General features: G+C 45.3%; 1 protein-coding gene across 2 annotated transcripts; it reads left to right on the forward strand.

Annotated features, from left to right (window-relative positions):
* Nucleotides 1–1469: 1469 nt before the first annotated feature.
* LOC137155346 (lysosomal dipeptide transporter MFSD1-like) lies at nt 1470–18055 on the forward strand. Of its 2 annotated transcripts, none has more exons than XM_067551525.1 (13): nt 1470–1540; nt 3756–3856; nt 5997–6121; nt 6217–6272; nt 7290–7433; nt 7939–8097; nt 10409–10524; nt 11637–11737; nt 13934–14045; nt 14755–14892; nt 15516–15655; nt 15869–15980; nt 16415–18055. In XM_067551525.1, the coding sequence occupies exons 1-13, from the start codon at nt 1519–1521 to the stop codon at nt 16526–16528; spliced, it is 1440 nt and encodes a 479-aa protein (XP_067407626.1). In that variant the 5' UTR covers nt 1470–1518; the 3' UTR covers nt 16529–18055. The 2 variants fall into 2 exon arrangements, with proteins under 2 accessions (XP_067407626.1, XP_067407627.1); XM_067551526.1 differs by having other exon boundaries at nt 1499–1616.
* The last annotated feature ends 15 nt before the right edge of the window (nt 18056–18070 follow it).

Genomic DNA, 18070 nt, shown 5'->3' on the forward strand with positions numbered 1-18070 from the left:
GCCACTGATCAATTTTCAAAAAGTTAAATGGTAAAGGAGGTACGGCATGCCATTGTCGCTTGGGATTTGTCACTTTCTTTCCATCAATGTAGGCCTCTGGCTCTAGGGAAGTGGTTGTGCTGCTCTTGCCCTTAAGGGAGAGCTGAACGTGAGGAGCAAGCTTGCACTTGGCTGATGTGGTCATTATCTCCATTTTACAGATGAGGAAACTGAGGTTCAGTGACTTGCCCACAGTCAGTCAGCAGGCTACTGGCAGAGCTGGCAACAGAACCCAGGTCTCCTGAGTCTAGTCTAGTGCCTACCCTCTAGGTCCCACTGCTCCAAAGAGAAGCCAGCCTTGGCTGATGGGGCAAAAAGCAGGCAGTCCTTTCTTTTTCAATTATTCTTTTATCTCAACTCACCCAGTGGATGAGCAATGCCAATTTATTGAGAGCCAACCTGAAGCCAATTTCCTGAAGCCAGCTTCTTTCTCTCAAAGCTGACCAAATGGCAGCCAAATTTTATTTCCAGACCTGGTGATCTCCAGTATTGTCCTAGCTAATTGCACAAGCCACAATAGCTGGTTCTTAGAGAATCATCTTGAGTACTGCAGGGCCAAGGATAGCAGAGAAGCCTAGAATGGTGATCTGAAAAGATAATTTTCTTCTGCAGATTTGGCTTGGCAAGTGTGAGACTGCCTGGAAAGGATTTGCTCCCATCCCAAGATCTGTGGGATCATCCCCACTGTCTCACCGTCTTCGTAAGCCCAAGTACCAGTAGGGCCTGTGAAACATTATTACACTGTGACACTGCATTTGGCTGTGATGACACTTTAATGCAAGATGAGGAGCAGAGACAGAATGGCAGGGCCGGTTTAGGTTACGCTGCCAAACCCACAACCACAGCTCCACTGTGCCAGGGTTGGGTTGAAATGCCAGCAGAGCAGCTTGTTTACGTGTCACGCTGCGTGCTGCACAGCATGGAGTGTAACTGCGCACTCGGGGGTGTAACAACAGCACCCGTGGCAAACCTTAACCAGGCTGTTCCTCCCTCCCTCACAGCCCTGGCTGGGGCACAGGCAGCAGCATCCCGGGCTCTGCCCCAGCCTTGGGGTTGGCACCACTCACTCCTGTGGGGTGCTTCATGGCTCCAGCGCCCCCTCAGTTCAGCACTTAGCAGAGTGCTGTCCCCACCCCAAAAAGCGAGCAAGCCCCAGTGCAGGGTGGGGGTTTGCAGCCACCCCAGCGGGCCCCCAGCGCCCCACCCCGGCGGCAGTAGGGACAGGCCCCTCCGTGTGTCTGGCCGAGATCCGGCCGGCCGAGAAGGCTCAGGGCGCCCCCGCCTCGAGGGGGCGGGAAGAAGGGGCGGCGGTCGCGGTGCTAAGGGTGGAGGAGCTCAAGACCGCTTCACACCTCCCTTCTCAGTCTCCTCCCGCGCCGGCGCCGGGGGGCAGGGCCTCGGGCAGGGGCGGGGCCTGGCCCGAGGTGAAAGGGGAGGAGCCTCAGCTCAGGAGGGCTCGAGAGCGGTCGGCGCGGAGCTATGGCGGCGCCGGCGGAGAGCGGTAAGAGCCGGGGTGGTATAAAGACTCCTCCGCTGTGGGGAGGAAGCGCCTTGTCACGTGATTGCAGTAGTGTCAGGTGACTACTCACATGACCGAGGTGTCATGGTCTCCCTCCCGTAGTGTGCACAGCTGCCCTTCCCTCCCCCCGGAACCCCGAGCTACCCGCAAGCAGTGAGGGCTCGGGGCCCCGGCTCCGCACCAGCTGCTGCAGCGCTTGGGAGCTCCACATGCCACTTGAGCCTGGGGGCCCCTTTTCTGTGCTCCGGGCCCGTCCCTGGGGTAGCTGGGCTCCGATTTCCTTTGCGCTGTGGGCCTTGCCGGCCTAATGCTCTGGGAACCCTGATCTGCATGTGGGAGCCTCTCTAGGATTAGTGGGTTGTTACTTGTATGGTGGTAGCACCTGGCCCCAGTCAGGGAGCAAGACCCATTGTGCTAGGAGCTGTACAAACATAGAACAACTATTGATTTCCCCTTGTTGATGTGTCCTCCCTTCCCCACTCAGGATTGGCGCCAATCCACTAGCTCACACTATGGGATTACCCCAAACTGCCAGTTATCACAGACCTGCTGTAATGTGCCACCATAGAGCCTAAGGTGACCACAAGACCTCCACCTAGTTTGGAATAGCTCCCCCCGCCACCCACCGGCACTGCAGACCTCTGGATTGCTTCAACACGGTGCCCTCATGGCTGCTCCAACAAGCTGCTTTTGCATAGCCCAGCGTAAAACCCAGTGTTGTTTTACCTCACTGCACTATGCTAATGTCCTATAGCAGGTTACAGTGCTGTGCATAGCAGAGTGAGAGATGATGAGCACTGGTTGAGGCTTATGCTGGTAAATGTAATACAGTTACTTGAAATGGTTGGTAACCTCACAACATTAACCCTGGCAATTGTTGCATTGTTGACTTTATACTTGGTAATAACTGTCTATGAATTTCTAGTACACTCACAATGTGTGTAGATGCTACATGTAAGAATCAATAGAAGCTGTATTACAAGAGAGAGAGACTAATGGTGTTGGGAATTTGTGTGTGTGTAATCACACGTGGGTCAAAGCATTTTGCTTCCTCACATGGTTCCCTCTACAGCTTTTTAATACTTTGAATGTTTTGTATTTCAAAAACTGAAGGTGTTAAGACCCCACCCTCTCTGCCTGTGGCATGCCCCGCTCCTTGTGAAGAGGCAGGCAGAGGTATGGATCAATTTGACTGGGGAAAAGGGGCTGGTAGCTAGCTGTCAGAGCAGGATGAATAGTTTGACTCCCAACCCCTCACTGAGGCAGGAACCCGACCTCACATACACACCGTGCCTCTCACTGGAGGGATTTGCCCTCCTCAGACCAGGCTCAAGTTAAGCTGTTCTAAGAGGGCTGCTGCCCAAGGATTCAGCCACTCTAAAAGAGGCTTGCTGCATCCTGATTCACTTGCCCAGGGCCCTGAGGGACAGATTGCTGTTGCCCCAATCTCTGAAATGGTGGCCACCCAAAAAGAGAGAGAGACTCCCAGCATGCACTGCAGTCTGCCTGTTTGTGCCAAGGAATGTTGGCAGCCACAATTCTCTGTTAATTCTGCTGGTGGCATAAGGGTTTGTGGTGAAAATTAGAGCTGACTGAGATAGATTGGCACAGTTATAGCCACTGCTAAATTTCCCGATGAATGGTTCTAATAATTTGACATACACTTCACCATACGATGAGTACGAAACACTATTCTATATACCAACTTACAGTGACCAATATATCAGGTCTGGCACACTAAAATGACCCCATAGATGTGCATGATACTTTACTATACAGGTTTAGAGAGATTCCCTGCCCCAAAGAGCCGGTCTGTGCAACCTGACCATTACCTTTGAGTGGAGACCCACTGAAAATAATCAGTCCTGGCACAGAGGCAAGGGTCCCCATCCATGCAGATCCAATTATGGGATCAGGGCTTTAGAGAAGAACAGGAAAAATCAATACAGGGGTAGGAAATAGCATTGCACAATCTTTAATTTGTATTAGTAGATATATCTATATATTTAAAATATTTTTTAAATTATTAGTAGATCAAGCTGACCCTTATTTTTTGTCAGTGACAAACTTGTAGTGAGTTTTGAATTCTAAATATGTTACAGGATGTGAGTGTATAAAAGTCAAAAGAATGGCACAAATTTTGTCAACATGAGCATATTTTGTAACGTAGACCATAACAAGCTTGTTCATTCTGCAGCTTATTACAGGTTCCTAGTGCTTTTCTTCAACTGCCTCTTGACTTTTGGTTCTTATTTCTGCTTTGATATTCCCAGTGTCCTGCAGGAGCAGTTTCAAGGGGTAAGTAACTAGTTTACAAGGGGAAAGGTAACTTTTACATGGCTGTCTTGACTGCAGTCTAACGAGACTGGAAAAGTGGTATATAAATTGAAAAGCTGAGATTCCCAGTCACAAACAGAGAATTAAAAAAAAACCCAAAACCTTCTCATCCAGATAACTGAGAAGCTGAGATATGTCCTGCTGTGAAGAGGTCTAGTGTAAGTGACACATGCTAAGTAAGAGAGATTCCCTGTGTCCAGAATATTCCCTGTGTCCAGAATATGAGATGTACACAGTCCAGGAGAAATGGCAATACGTATAAAGCAAATGCAAGCAGCTGGAAGAGGACTCGGAATCCAGCACTTGTTATTGCTTGGTTACTTATGTACATGTTTCCCATGATCAGTCACTACGCAGTGTAGGTTGTTAGTATTATATTTACGGGACTATAGATTTTCATGGTGCTTTACAAATAATAGGTCTCTGCTGTAGATTTTATAATCTACTTTGGATTGAAAAATTAGGAGTGTTAATTAAAAATTACATAAATCCATTACATTAAGCCATGTTAGTGTCTGCATGGGTGACAAGTGGGTCTGTGATTAAACTGAGAGGTAAAAAAAATAATGTTCCTAACTGATATAAGTAAAGACCTTTATTCTGAAGGGTTCAGACTAATATCTCCACCTCATTCACTGCACCATGCCTCTCATTGCTTTTTTTGTTTTTTAAATGAACTATCCATATTGCAGTGTAAATTTTCCTCCATAGAGAATGGGATGCTGCTGTTTGCATTATTTTGTTGGAGATCAAGATCTGAAATGCTTACTCGGAGCTGTTGGTTGTTTGTGTTACTGATTATCAGGGATCCTAGAAATCCGTTTGCCATGGAAAAACACAGAAAAACACGCAATTCACATTCTTACAGAATCTTTAGTTTTTTTTACATTTTGTGAAAAAATAAGAACATATATAGTGGAACCCCAATTATCTGATCTAATTGGGTCCGGGGCCAGATCGGATGATCAAAAATTTGGATAATCAGGAGAATGGGTGGGACTCGGGTTACCAGTTTAAAAATTGTAAATATATCCATAAAACATGTTCAATTGATATGTGTATATATAGTGACTAGGGAAACTAAAGTTCAGTGTTTCATTTTAATTGTGGAAAAACCCAGATTTTTATAGGGTTTTTTTTAATCAGAGAATTTTGGGGGTTTTTATCACCGGAAAACTAGGATGCCTGCTGATGGGTTATGTTCAGTCTCTAGGAGAGGGCTAGGTTTACTCATGTGCACCATCTGCTGTTAAATCCAAGATGTGTGATTAGCTAAAGTTCACAGTCCTTCCTAGATTATGTAGCTGGGCATGTGGCTTTTAGAAGGCCTGCAAGAAATCCTTACACATTCAGATAGTAAAGACTTCAGAAGAGAATCCAGAGTAAGCCAGATTCAGAGAGAGAGTGAGTGTACACCCTTGTCTGTTGCTTTGTGGTGACAGCATTGGACTAGGACTTAGGAGATCTGGTTCCAATTCCTCATAAAAGTCTCATAGCCGGGAGCTGGAATGAAGTCTCATTACTGAAGTTTCATTAGTTTTACCAAACCTGCTGCAGAACACTTCCTGGTACCTTTATGTAGTATCAAACAATTAAAAATTAAGCTACAGCTGATTAAAATAAACAGATCATGTTCGTACATTTTGCAATGCAGTATCCTTACCTTTCTTTCTGACTCAAATCTTGGTGTGTTTGTAAGAGGTGCTGAGACCTTTCTACTCCCATCAAAGTCTATGCATGTCAAACCACAATAATTCCCAGTGGGTTTCCCAGTTGCCAGTGGGAAATAGCTAGGTTCTGCAGTAATCTCCTATGATCCCTTGTAGATTGTTGCAGCTCCTGCGTCAGTCACAACAGTAAATAAATTGTTCTATCCTCAAGACGGATAAACTATACTCACAAGCCCACTGAAAACCTTTACATTCCCTCTATCAGGTTGGGAAGTGGGAGGTGGAGGTGAGTCTACAAAAGATGTCAGAACCAGGCTCTCATACCTATTGAGTCCCTCCACCCAAAAAGAAGGTTTGGCTAATTATTGTGTAATCCAGATTAGACCTCCATTACTGTTGGAATACACTCTTCATGCTGGCTTGTTACACAGAATCTCACCTGCCCCAATGGAACCCAGCACAATGGCACTGGGCATAATGGCACATTGGCCTGCGTGGAAGGTCTGGGGATGACGCCGGCACAGTACAACCTGCTGTATGCAATCTATGCCTGGACGTGAGTCACCTTTCTCCTGGTTATGGGGGGCAACATGTGCACTGGTTGTGGGGTGTGCAGGTAGTGAAACCAAATGTTTGTGCTGTTCTCCCTAGGAATGCGCTGGTGGTGATTCTGGCTGGATTCCTGATTGATAAACTGGGAAATCGCTGTAAGTCCCAATTATTTCATTATAGCTGATCTTTCCTCTTGCACAGAAGTGACCTTTCCAGCTATTCCTTCAGTGGAAAGGAATATTGCTTCCCAAGCCCAGAATCACCTTTTCAATAAGGTCCTGAGGCATGAACCAGTGGGGTCAACAAAACAAGAGTTAACCAAAGAAGGTTCTTCTTTGTGGTGTGAAGAGAAGATGGGAGTTACAAGAGCTACTCCACAAAATGCAGCAGAGATATCTGATGCTTGTAAAACTTGCACAGTTCCCCAATTGGCCTGATTCCTGATTGTGGATCACTAGAATTTAGTATGACACACAATAGTTGGGTAAACATTGCTTTATCTCCTGACACACAATAAAAGGGAAGACAGGCAAGTTCAGAACTGGCAAGGATCCTTTATTTAGAAACTTACACTCACTGTAACTGTAACTAGGCTTGTATTCTTCTTCTCTCCCTGACCTTTTTTGTGGTATTTAATAGAATCCTAGAAGATTAGGGTTGGAAAGGATCTCAGGAGGTCATCTAGCCCAACCCCAACTCCCTGATTTGTCATCATGGTATCTGAACTCTGCACCACATTAAACAACGCTGCTGTGGACACTCACCTGTGGAGTAGGCCAGCATTGTTGTCTCTGGTTTTACCGATGAGGACCTGTGGTGCAGAAGTGAAGTTACTTGGCCAACGTTAAAGACTCTGTGGCAGAGCTCTGAGTAGGACTCAGGAGCATGGAGCTTATAGGCTTATGGTTGAGCCACTTAACCTTCCTCTGACTCAGTTTCCTCATGCATGAGACAGATCCCTCGTCAAAGTGACCTGAGATCCTTCAATGAAAGGGGCTATACAGTAGTAAAATAATATGTCAGAGTCAATTTGATGGGAGACCCAGGGATGTACCTGTCCTGAGATTAAAAAGTCAGAGCTCCTCTCAAATTTTCCTATTGCACAGTAATTTTCTCTGTTCTGTTGCCTTGATTTCAATGTGTTCCTGTGTTTCTTCTGTCTCCCTCCCTAGTTGGTGTCTTTCTTTTCTCTTTCCTGACTGTCTTGGGATCGTCCATCTTTGCTCTGGGCTCTCACTTCAAAGGAACTCCGTATCTTCTGCCGCTGATGCTGACGGGACGGTTGCTGTTTGGATCTGGGAATGGGTCACTTACTAGTAAGGAATCTGAGAACTCCTCTCCTAGTTAGACTCCAACAATGGAAGGACAAATGGGATTTTAGCACCTGGACCTTTGTTCCTACAGTCAGAATTTCATCTGCTCTGTGCACCAGGAACCAGGCCTGAGTGGTGGTGGATGAAGAGAGAGTATTTGGTCTGCCTGATGGGAGTTGAAGAGCTTTCATCTGCCCTTCTAATGATAAGAACCATCATTTTAACCAGCGTTTGCCCCCTCATGGGAGCAGCAGCTGCAAAACTCTCCCTACAGGTTGGTTTTTTAGAAGCCACTTGACCTCCCCGTTGCGGCAGTGGCAAGGACTATCCCAAACAGAGATACACATTTTATCTCCACTTCAGCTATCCAAGAGTCTTTGATACTGATCCCATCTGGCCCAGAGAGCACGGATTGGGAGTTGCCCTGGGTTTGTGTGTGTAATGCTCTGGGTTAGGTTTCTATGCTCTGTTAATATAGCCCTTTCTCCTCTGTTCTCATCCCTCCAAGTTGTGCAGAATCGCATCACTGCATTCTGGTTCAAGGGGAAGGAACTGGCCTTGGCATTTGGACTGACCCTCTCCTTCTCCCGGCTTGGGAGTGTCCTCAACTTCTTCTTCACCCAGCAGTTTGAGACCCACTTTGGTATCCAGTGGACGCTCTGGGGAGGTGAGTTTTCCTAATGGCTTCTGCTTCACCTGCCTCTAGGCCCAAGACAAAAGAGCAAAGTCATACAGTTTAACTCTGAAAAGGAATCTGCATAGGGAAGAGAGTGAAGGTGGTGTGTGACAGGTGGGCTGTGTGTCTTCCAGATAGCATACCCTTGCTCACCTTCCTGGTCTGAGGACGAAATAGAAGGATGCGTTATTGCTGCCCAAAGTTTCTGTCTAAAACTGCTGCATTTGCCTCTAGCTTTGTTTGCAGCCTTTCTGTGACATTACAATACCTGCAGTCACATGTGAACAGTATTGTATGCAAATGTATATACCCATTGAGTCAATGGAGTAAAATTGAATTACATTCGTGTGTGTATGTACATTGCCGCATTCTGGGTTGGCTATTCAAGTCTTAACTCTGACTTCTTCCCACTGAATCAATGATAGTTTTGTCGCACAGACCTTAACGTGGGTCAAATTCTGCATATTTATAGATTTAAGACCTCAGTTTAAGAAAGTGTGTAAATGCGTGTGCGCGCGCGTGTGTTGGGGGTGGGGGATTTTCACTTCCCTGTTTTTGATGCAGTTCCACCCTGAGCTTCATGTTGCTTGAGGGTTTTTTTCCTTTTTACATTAACAAATGGAATCACTGTGGAGCAGAAGCTATGATGTAGGATCATAATGTTGCCTAGCTCAGTGGTTCCCAACCCATGGCCCAGGTGCCAAAAGCGGCCCAGAGGCCTCTTTCAAAGTGGCCTGTCACTCCCCTCCTGCTGGCTGCAGAAGGGAGCCACTGCCTAGGGACCCAGGTGGAGCGCATGGGGCTACAGGATGCGTGCGGTTTCCCTGCTGCAGCCAGGGATGGGAGATCAGCGAGGAGGCAGCCTCCTTCCATCTGGCTGCAGTGGGGAGATGAGGGTGGGTGGCTGCTGGTGGAGCAGCCAGGACCCACCATGCTTGTGGAGAAGGGCAGGTCTCTAAAAATCAGGGCCTTTCGGTTTGGCCTGCACTTAACAGGCCACCCACTGAGTCTTAGCGGCCAGGCCACGTGCTTCAGTGTGTAATGACAGTCACTCATCTACACGAGTGCTTTGTCTGTGAGGGTGTGACATACTGTGAGTAATTTGTAGCTGTAAAATAGAATGTAAAAATGAGCACAGTAACACCAAATGTTTACTTTAAATATGTAGTGATTTGTAGTCCTCATTGATGTGTACGGCAATACATTTTTTATGAGCTGATAGACTGGTGGCCCTTCAGGGTTGTAAAAATAATATTTGTGGCCTTCGAACTAAAAAGGTTGGGAACCATTGGCCTAGATGATAATGATGTCTAGGTATTATGGTGATGGGCATGTTAGAAATGCCTTGGAGTGGTGGTAATGGGAATCGCTGTGTTTGTACTGTGTGTGGCATCTCGGTGATGGGGCATGTGGGATAAATGTACTTACCAAGTAACAACAAAATGATTAATGTTGTACTAGTCCTGTTCAAGGATGTGACTTTTAGCCAAGAGGCAATTATGAGGAAAATCCTGCCACTCTGTCCTACTAAGATGTTCTCTCAACCAGCTCTGCTTTAACAGATTCCCCTCAATACCTTTAGTTCAGTAGTATTGCTGTGTACTCAGGTGATAATTCTCCAATTGCAGCAGCAGCAGAACAACTTGAGTGCTCTACATGTGAAGGGTTAAATACACCAATGCTAAGTGAATGCACATCTGAGCAGGCTTTTCAAGTGAACTTCACTTGATTTTTCCAAAAGATTCAGTTAGAAAACTGGTCTCATTTGGAACAGGCACTTGGGGGCAAATTCACTTCTGGCTCCATTGACTTCTTGCTTAGTTGCTCTTCATTACACTGACTCAATTTGACCCTTCGTGTCTGCAGTTACTCTACAAAGGTGAAGCAGGTCAACAAGTGTGGAAGATTTTTTTTTTACTCTGTCTTCCAGCAACAGTCTGTCTTATCTCCTGGTCCCATGGACATTGGGGTTTCTTTAGCCATTCGCAATATCCAGGACTGTTTTAATCTTCAGCTGGGGGAGGAGGGTGTCAATAAGAAGAAATATTAATACTAAAACATTATCATACCTTATTTATTAAAAAAATCAGTGAAAACAGCGTTTTTCAATCTAAACCTAGTCCTACAGTGTTTGCAATCCAAACTTCTCACCCAAACATTGTATAGAATCTAACTTATGGCCCAATGGAGAAGCGCTAGTCATGTTGTTAGAGAGAAGCCAGGAACATGAATCATGCAGAGGTCTATGTCATACAGCTCTTCCTGCTCCAGGGAAGTCCTAAAATCTCTTCTGTGTTTGCAGGTACCCTGCTATGTGTGTTGGGTTTTATTTCAGCCATCACAGTCAGCGTGCTGGACAAAGTTGGCATGAAGCAGCTTGGCTTGGATGGAGTTATCCAGCAAGAGTCCAAGAAAGTGGTAGGTGGAATACAGACTGCCTTTTCCTCCAGAAACTTAAGGGCTGGCATGGGGTAACTGAACTTTGCTGTCACTGCAGAGTTTGTTTTGTGAGACTGAAGTCTACAATAAATAGCTGATATGGGCCAGAAGAGGGAGCCAATGCCACTTATCTAAGTGATAGTTGTCCATGTAGGTCTCTGAGGATTCTACAGCTGCAAACAACAAGGGATTGTGGAAATTAGACTGGCAACATTTATTCGCTTTGTTTAGTTTATCAGAGACCAGAGCCAGCACTCCGAGCCATGAGGGGTCAGCAAACATTTACCTGAGTTCACTGTGCAAACGTGGAGTTGCTTGTGAATACAAATGAGATTCTAGCCTCTTTTGTGGTTTGCAGAGCAATCTTCCTGCCAAGGCAGAACCAGTCCCTGTGGTATGCTCTCCAAGGGTATGTTTACACTGCAGTGCCAGCTGACTTGCAGGCTAAGGGCCTGTTTAATTGTAGTGTAGAGTTCATGGCTCAGGCTGCAGCCCGAGCTCTGGGCCCCTCCAGGATCTGAGACTTCAGGCTCCAACCCAAGCTCAAATATCTACACTGCAATTAAACAGCTCTGCGAGCCCGAGTCAGCTGGCATGGGCCAGTCACAGATGTCTAACTGAAGTGTAGACGTACCCCTAGTGGCCCAAGCAACAGGGCTGCCATTGCTTTAGGTCATCAGATCCGTTAAACTTCAGAATAGTATACCCTGAGGGAAGGTCTTACTGAGCGTTTCCATTCTTAATGTACTGGTATTTCCTTTTATTAATAACTTCTAGTTATACCCACATCCCTGCTGTGCTTCATCCCAGAGTTTGCCTCCAGCAAGTGCAGCTCAGAAAAGTCTTTTGCTGCCACAGACTTTTATGAAGGGAAGGGAAAGCTCTTACCCTCTCACACGCTCCCAGAGAAGGGTGGTGTGTGGATGTGGAGGGGCACAACAAATGTTGGGACTCTCAGGGCAAATGAGCTACCTTTCGTACTCCAGTCCCAGCTCGCCCTTTTCAAGGAATGTTAGTGGAAGAAGGTTTAATCATTATGAAATGGGAAGTCATCTGTATCCTATTAATCTAGGGGGATTTTCTCTTTGCAGCAGGTTCAGGATATCAGGCGGCTGCCACTTTGCTACTGGCTCCTGGTCCTCACCATCATGTTCTTCTACAACGGGGTTTTCCCTTTCGTGGCAGATGCCAGGTACTGACCAGAACGATAGTAGCACTGGTGCCAGTAACTGTTCCCAGCAGTGGAGCTTTGGAACAGAGCTAACTGTGTCCCTCAGCCTCTCCATTAAGCTAGCAAGGGAATCTCAGAGGAAGAGGGAGCTTTCTAAACAGCTTGTTTGCTGCTGCCTTGGTGAGCACAAAGCCAGAAAGGGAGCAATGCCTTGCCAAGCAAGGTGCTTAACTTTTAGCTATAGAAAATCCGAGTCCTTTTGATTCTTCTGTCCCTTGCACTGTGTTTTGCACCCATCTCTGAAGACGATGATGTGAGGCATGGGGATTTCCAGTCCATAGCAACCTTAAAGGATTAATATAAAACTCCAAAGATTGGGGAAATGCCAAATCTGGTTTCCTTCAAATTAATACTTCTCCCCTAACCTAGGTGGAACAGTGGCAAAGATGAAACCTCTCTTACTGTCACCTGAAAGGCTCACAAAGGGCATCTAGCTGGAACTGTCCAACTTCTGGTGCTATGGGATCTGTGCTGCATAAATCTGTTCAAGTTAAAACACTTATCTGGAGTGGCAATGTCAAGAGGAGGAAGGATCCGAGGGTTCCTATGGGGTCAGATTCAAGGACACTGAGGCTGTAAAGTGTTTCCTGGCTAAACAACTCAGAACCATTGCAGCCTTCCCAAGATGTCTCCCAAGACTGCCACACACTTGAGCAGCCTCCTGGAAGGTGGCCAGCAGCTAATATCTTAAGAGATTAAAATCACGCACTGCAGTTTCCCAAATACTAGAAGCTCAGTGGGAGGGACTGCAGTTAGGGCAGCAGATTAGGTGTTGAGAAACCTGGATTCTACTCTGGCTCTGCCACGGACTGTGACCTTGGGGAATGTGCTTCCCCTCTATCTGTTTTCCCCAAATGGCTACACTGCTACTGCTCTCACAGGGGCTTGCAAAGCTTACCATTAGAAAAAGGGCTTGGAGATCCTTGGGAGAAAAGGGCAGCGAGGTCTCTATATTTGTTTATAAATATAAACACCTCAGCAGTTTGGGGTGGTGAAGTGTCCTTGCAGGCTTGCTGCAGCAATTACCAAGCAAGGTCCTAATATTAGAACCTAGTGAAAGCAAAACATACAGTACAGGCATCTTTGGGGTGCTCCCTGCACACCCTGAAATGGGCTCTCTGGCCATTCATCTGCTTACCTTACCCTGAACTGGCCTCCATAGGGCGTGATTCCTGCAGTGCTGTGTCATGGAGCAATACTCCACACTGCCTCAGGCCCAGAGTCATGTTTCAAATATCTCTTTTGGCAGATTAATTCCAGGCTTGTTTCCAAAACGAATCATGACCCAGTGCCTTCAGTGTTATTGATTACTTGAATCGATTGCAGTAAATCCGCAGGGGACAGTATTTTGCTGCCCTAGAGCGATGGCATGTGCAGTACAAAAAGGTTCAGCTCTCCTCAAAATAATTCTAGCCACTTAAAAACAACCAGTCAAAATCTAGGTGAGCAGAAAGTTTCCAGATAAATTAGTCTCTCAAAGCTGCTGAGCTGTGGCTGGCCACTAGCAATCTGAGTGCCCTACAAAGGATTTTAAAAACCACTGGGTTTACGCCATTTTGTCCTCCATAATGTATGAAGGAAGCATGAAAGTCATCTTGTTTTCTGATGTAGAGATATTGAGGCCAATCTTTTCTGCTTTTATTGGATGTCTCCTTGGAGGAGTAGGGAACTGGAGTGGGAGCTTCCTGAGCCCTTCATCAAAGGGTTGAATTTGTTAAATACTAATCCTTCCCTCCCAAATGTTTTGAGTTAATATATCTAAAAATGTAACATCCCTCACCCTTTCAGTTTCAAGGCTGGCTGAGAAATGTTCCACTCCCCCAAGGAGACCACCAGGGAAAACAAGACTCGCTGTTCCTGGTATTTCCAAGATGCATGCCGTCCCCACCCCAAACTTTAGGCCTCCTTTATCCATCATAAAAAAGGGCACAAACTTGCACCCACCACAACAAATCTTTTTGTTCAGCGCATCTTTTTTTAAAAAAATGATGAATATGTAGAACTACCAGCCAGAATGAATTGAATTTGTGCTGACAAGTTCTCCAGTGAAAAACTCTTTGTCAAGATATCTGTGCTCAGACTTGCTTTGTGCCAAGATAACCAGACCAAGAATCCTAATTATGTACATTTTTGTGTCCCTTTCAATTTTATTTTTAGCAAGTTTATCCAGGATAAGTATTCTGGCTACAGTCAGCAGGCAGCTGCTTATATTGCTGGGGCAGTATACGACAGCTCCCTTGTTCTCTCCGCAGCAGTTGGCATATTAATCGTGAGTACACTGTATGTAGCAGAACATTAGCTATGTGATGGATTGTTCATTGATAGACCAAGGCTTCATACAGATAATATGTTGTGTGCTTCTCACAGAGGTTGAGTGTCAGAAGAGAGAGCTTGCTTAAAACTAGAGCTCTGGAGTTGGGTCATTAATGCTGCAGGGGGTTCACAGCCTAGATTGGAAACCCTGAAGACTTGATTCCATTCTGGATTAGGTCACAAGTTAAATGAGTTTGACCTCTGATCCCCTAGTTCCTGTTGTAGAAGAGCCACCTCAATAGCTGAATACTCATGAGAGGCCTGAGATAAAACAGTGAGGAGAGTGTTGCAGCTCAGGGTTGAGGGGCAAGTGGATTGGGAGCATCAGTTTGCACAGAACCAACTCACGCTTTGTCTGATTTATCAGTCCCTCACTTCTGTAAGCACTAAAATGCAACCTATTGTCTTCAAACTCAAACCTTGGAGTTTCAAATTCCGGTGATTTGTTACTCTCTGACAGGCACACTGGTCTCTTCAGTCCCTCTCGGTACGTGAAGAACTGGGAATACTTTGTAAGGTGTCACTTTCCTGTAGCTGATGCTCTTATAAATGATCCCTTACCAGCACACATTGCTCAGCTGCTCTCATTGAGGAGGAGCGCCCTGGAGCCCTGATGGAAACCGTGGGGAGCTCACAGTAAATGGTCTTCTGTTTGTCCTCATCAGGACTACGTAGGACTGAGAGGCGTGTTTGCAGTTGGCTGTGCTGTGCTGACTCTGCCAGTCTTTGCTCTACTGGCATTTACATTTGTTCCTCCGCTTGTCTCTACCATCTGGCTTGGGATCACTTACTCCTTTGCTGCTGTAAGTATGGAGAAACCACTTCATTTGCCGCTTATTTTATAGCTCTGCTCCCTCCCCATCTCCTTTCCAGACACTGGCATTTTACACTAGCCAAGGGCTAAACATTGGGCATATGTAACAGCTGCATTCCAAGGTCTCTGGATTACAAAGCCCGAAGGATTTAGTCAGTAACAAACCCAAAAACAGCTCAAGAAGCCCATTGGCATGGTCTGTGGGAAGCGTTAGATGTTAGGCAGTACTGTCCTTTCATGACAGCTTTTGAGAAGGATCCAGAATATGCACCTGAGTCAGTTATCCCAATTCCTCATTGAGATGTGAAGGTGAAACAATTTGACCCTGAATTGTGTGTGCTTTAAGCCGATGGGAGTAGCTTGAGAGGAAAGATGTAGCCATTCCCATCATCTATTTACTGTAATCTGGTGGGCTGATGGTGATCATGGTGGATGCATCAGAGGAAAGCATAAAGCCCTCCATAAGGCATCCAAAATGTGTAGTGGGAACAACTTCCTTTCTCCCTCAGTTGATCAGCTAGCAGCCTAAAACTGGGGCTTGAATTGTTAGAATCTTCTAGAAAGTGTCTTTTCCTATTTAACATCAGCCCATTTCATTACTCCTTACAACAGGCTAGTATGTGGCCATCCATACCCCTTGTGGTTCCCCAGGCAACTTTAGGGACGGCTATGGGGCTTGCAACTTCTGTGCAGATGATTGGAATTGGCCTCTCAAATCTGATCGTTGGACACATTCTGGGAACAAAGTCCAGGTGAGAACTTTTGTCTCTTAAGCAAAAGCCCCCAAGTTGTGCTGATGGGGACTAAATTGAGACCATAAAACCAGTTTTGTTTGTGGTCTATACCAAGTATGGTTTCAGAACACGACAGCCAATACCATATGCTGCTTCATTTTATCTGTATGTTATATGGCAAGAGGAAACATTTCATGTGATCATTGGTGGTTCATCTTCTTGACCCAACAGTGAACTAAAGATCCCACTATGGCGCTGGCAACAGATGATGATCTTCATGCTGGCAAATACCATTGCATGTATCATTGCCTCTGTTAGCCTCAACGTGGTGGACAAGCAGCAGGTAGTAACATGCTTAAACTTCCATTACCCTCCTACCTCCAGGGCCTGATGCCTTGGACACTTAGTATTTCCTACAAAAAGTGTATTGGGGTAGGTGTAACTTTAGCTCCCAACATGTTGGTTTGAAAGGGACCTTGAGTAGTGCAGTTTGTATAAGGAAGGTTTTCTCTCTGATTCTGGATAGGTAGTGCAGAATATCCTATAGGTACCTACTGCTTTCCTTGTGTTGCCACTATACCTTTTAAAAGAGAAGTGTGGCAATGGTGGGTCCCACCAGTATCACATATGTTGGTGGCCTAGCCACACATTCTGTCCCTCAAGGTGGGTTGCACAAAATACTGAAGACCAGACTATCTGATGAAAGTTTTATAAGCTACACACACTATCTTGGAAAGCTACTTGTTTGTGTTACTGTCTGCTTCTCTGAAATGCCAGGGTGGGACACTGAACAGAGCAACAAAGCGATTGTCTGCAGAACAGGAGGTCAGACCGCCTGTGGACACAGCACCGCTCCTTGATGAAGTGGGAGATGAAGGGTCCATCAACTAGGAATAATCAGGCTGCCCTATGTCGGAGGCAACGTTGATGGAGTACAACTGCTTGCTGGCACAGTATTATCACTCTTTATTTCCAAGTGTATGCTTTTAAGTAATACATTTAAATATTTTAGGGGGGTGGTTTTTTTTTTTTTGAAAAGGATAACCTTATTAAGTCACCCATGGAAACAAGCTGGTGTGTGAAGGGAATTATGCATATAAAGGGAAAGTTGTTTTGTTCCTTGTCTGGAACATAGCAGCCATATGGTAAATTAAGCCAGTGCTGAAGTTTGTGGTGCACTTTTTTAAATGGATTACACTACAATGTTTAGAGTCTAAACTTCAATCCACCTGAAGTTTGTTCTAAGCAACTAGATTTATCTTCTAACTCACCATAATTTATCATTGACACACTTATAATGTAAAAGGTATTTCACTAAAATATCCCTGCATCTTCATAGAAAGCTCCTCAGAGAGTGCCGCTTAAGTGGGTTCTGTTTTAGTAATTGCTGTTAATTGTCAGTGTCCTTTCACAATTCATTATGCATGTAAATAAGATTGGCACTGTGTCCTAGCAGAGACTGTTGGGAATCTTTTACTCATTTTAAACTGGCAAAACCAATTATGTGAAAATTAGTCAGACTACATATTACTTTGCTGGTTAACACTCATCCAAGTTGCATTATCCGATACAGCTATGTTACCGTCAACTGGTGTGACACCATTGATTGATTGAAAACAGTAAATAAACCCTCTTAAAACCTCATCTCATAGGGGCAACTGCCCAGGCACATTGACCTTTGGCTTGCACAGATGAGTAAAACAGTCCGCTTCACTATGCAACCTCTTGAATGGTGTTCTTATATGCAGTGAGGCTGATGCTTCAAATATGTGTTAACTTCATTGTTAAACAGAGCTGGAAGCAACCACGAGGAAAGATGGTTTCCTAAAAGTGACAGGTACGAAATTCTCTGCTTGTAAGTGGTTAAACAATTGCAGAGTAAAATTACTCACATGTGTATGGGAAGAACACAGGGTGCACTGATAAGTCCAATAAAGTTAACCTATTCTCAAGTAATTGATAACCTCTATTTTAGCAAATTTTGTTCCAGTGACATCTGAGTTTGAATAAGTTATGGAGCTCTTCCCTCTCTGCCTTCTGTTAGTATATGTAAGTTCAGCTGAAGCTGCTCTGGCTCACAATACAAACAAGGGAAGCACTAGATTTTAGGGACACCTATGACTAAGGCTTTTTTTTTTTTTTTTCTTTTTAAATGGAGCAGGGGACAGTCTACTTCCTGGGGCAGGAGTTTTTGAAAGATATGGCACCTGTTCCTGAAAACTTAAAGGCTTATGCTCATATCTTCTACTAGCTTGAGGTAATACAATGGAGATACTTGTAATGTGAGCATCTGTCCCCTAGGACTAGTCAAAATTTACTTGAGTGAATTCTGTGCACAATATTAAAATTCTGCAAATGTTATTGGTCAATAAATAAATGTGGGGGTGCCTGCAGATGGGAGATCACCCTGCAGCCCTCCTCCTGCCCCCCCCC

The sequence above is a fragment of the Emydura macquarii genome, unplaced genomic scaffold, assembly GCF_026122565.2.
Source record: "Emydura macquarii macquarii isolate MOO-44397 ecotype Brisbane River unplaced genomic scaffold, CSIRO-AGI_Emac_v2 contig_1348, whole genome shotgun sequence".
In the NCBI taxonomy this organism is placed as follows: Eukaryota; Metazoa; Chordata; order Testudines; family Chelidae; genus Emydura; species Emydura macquarii.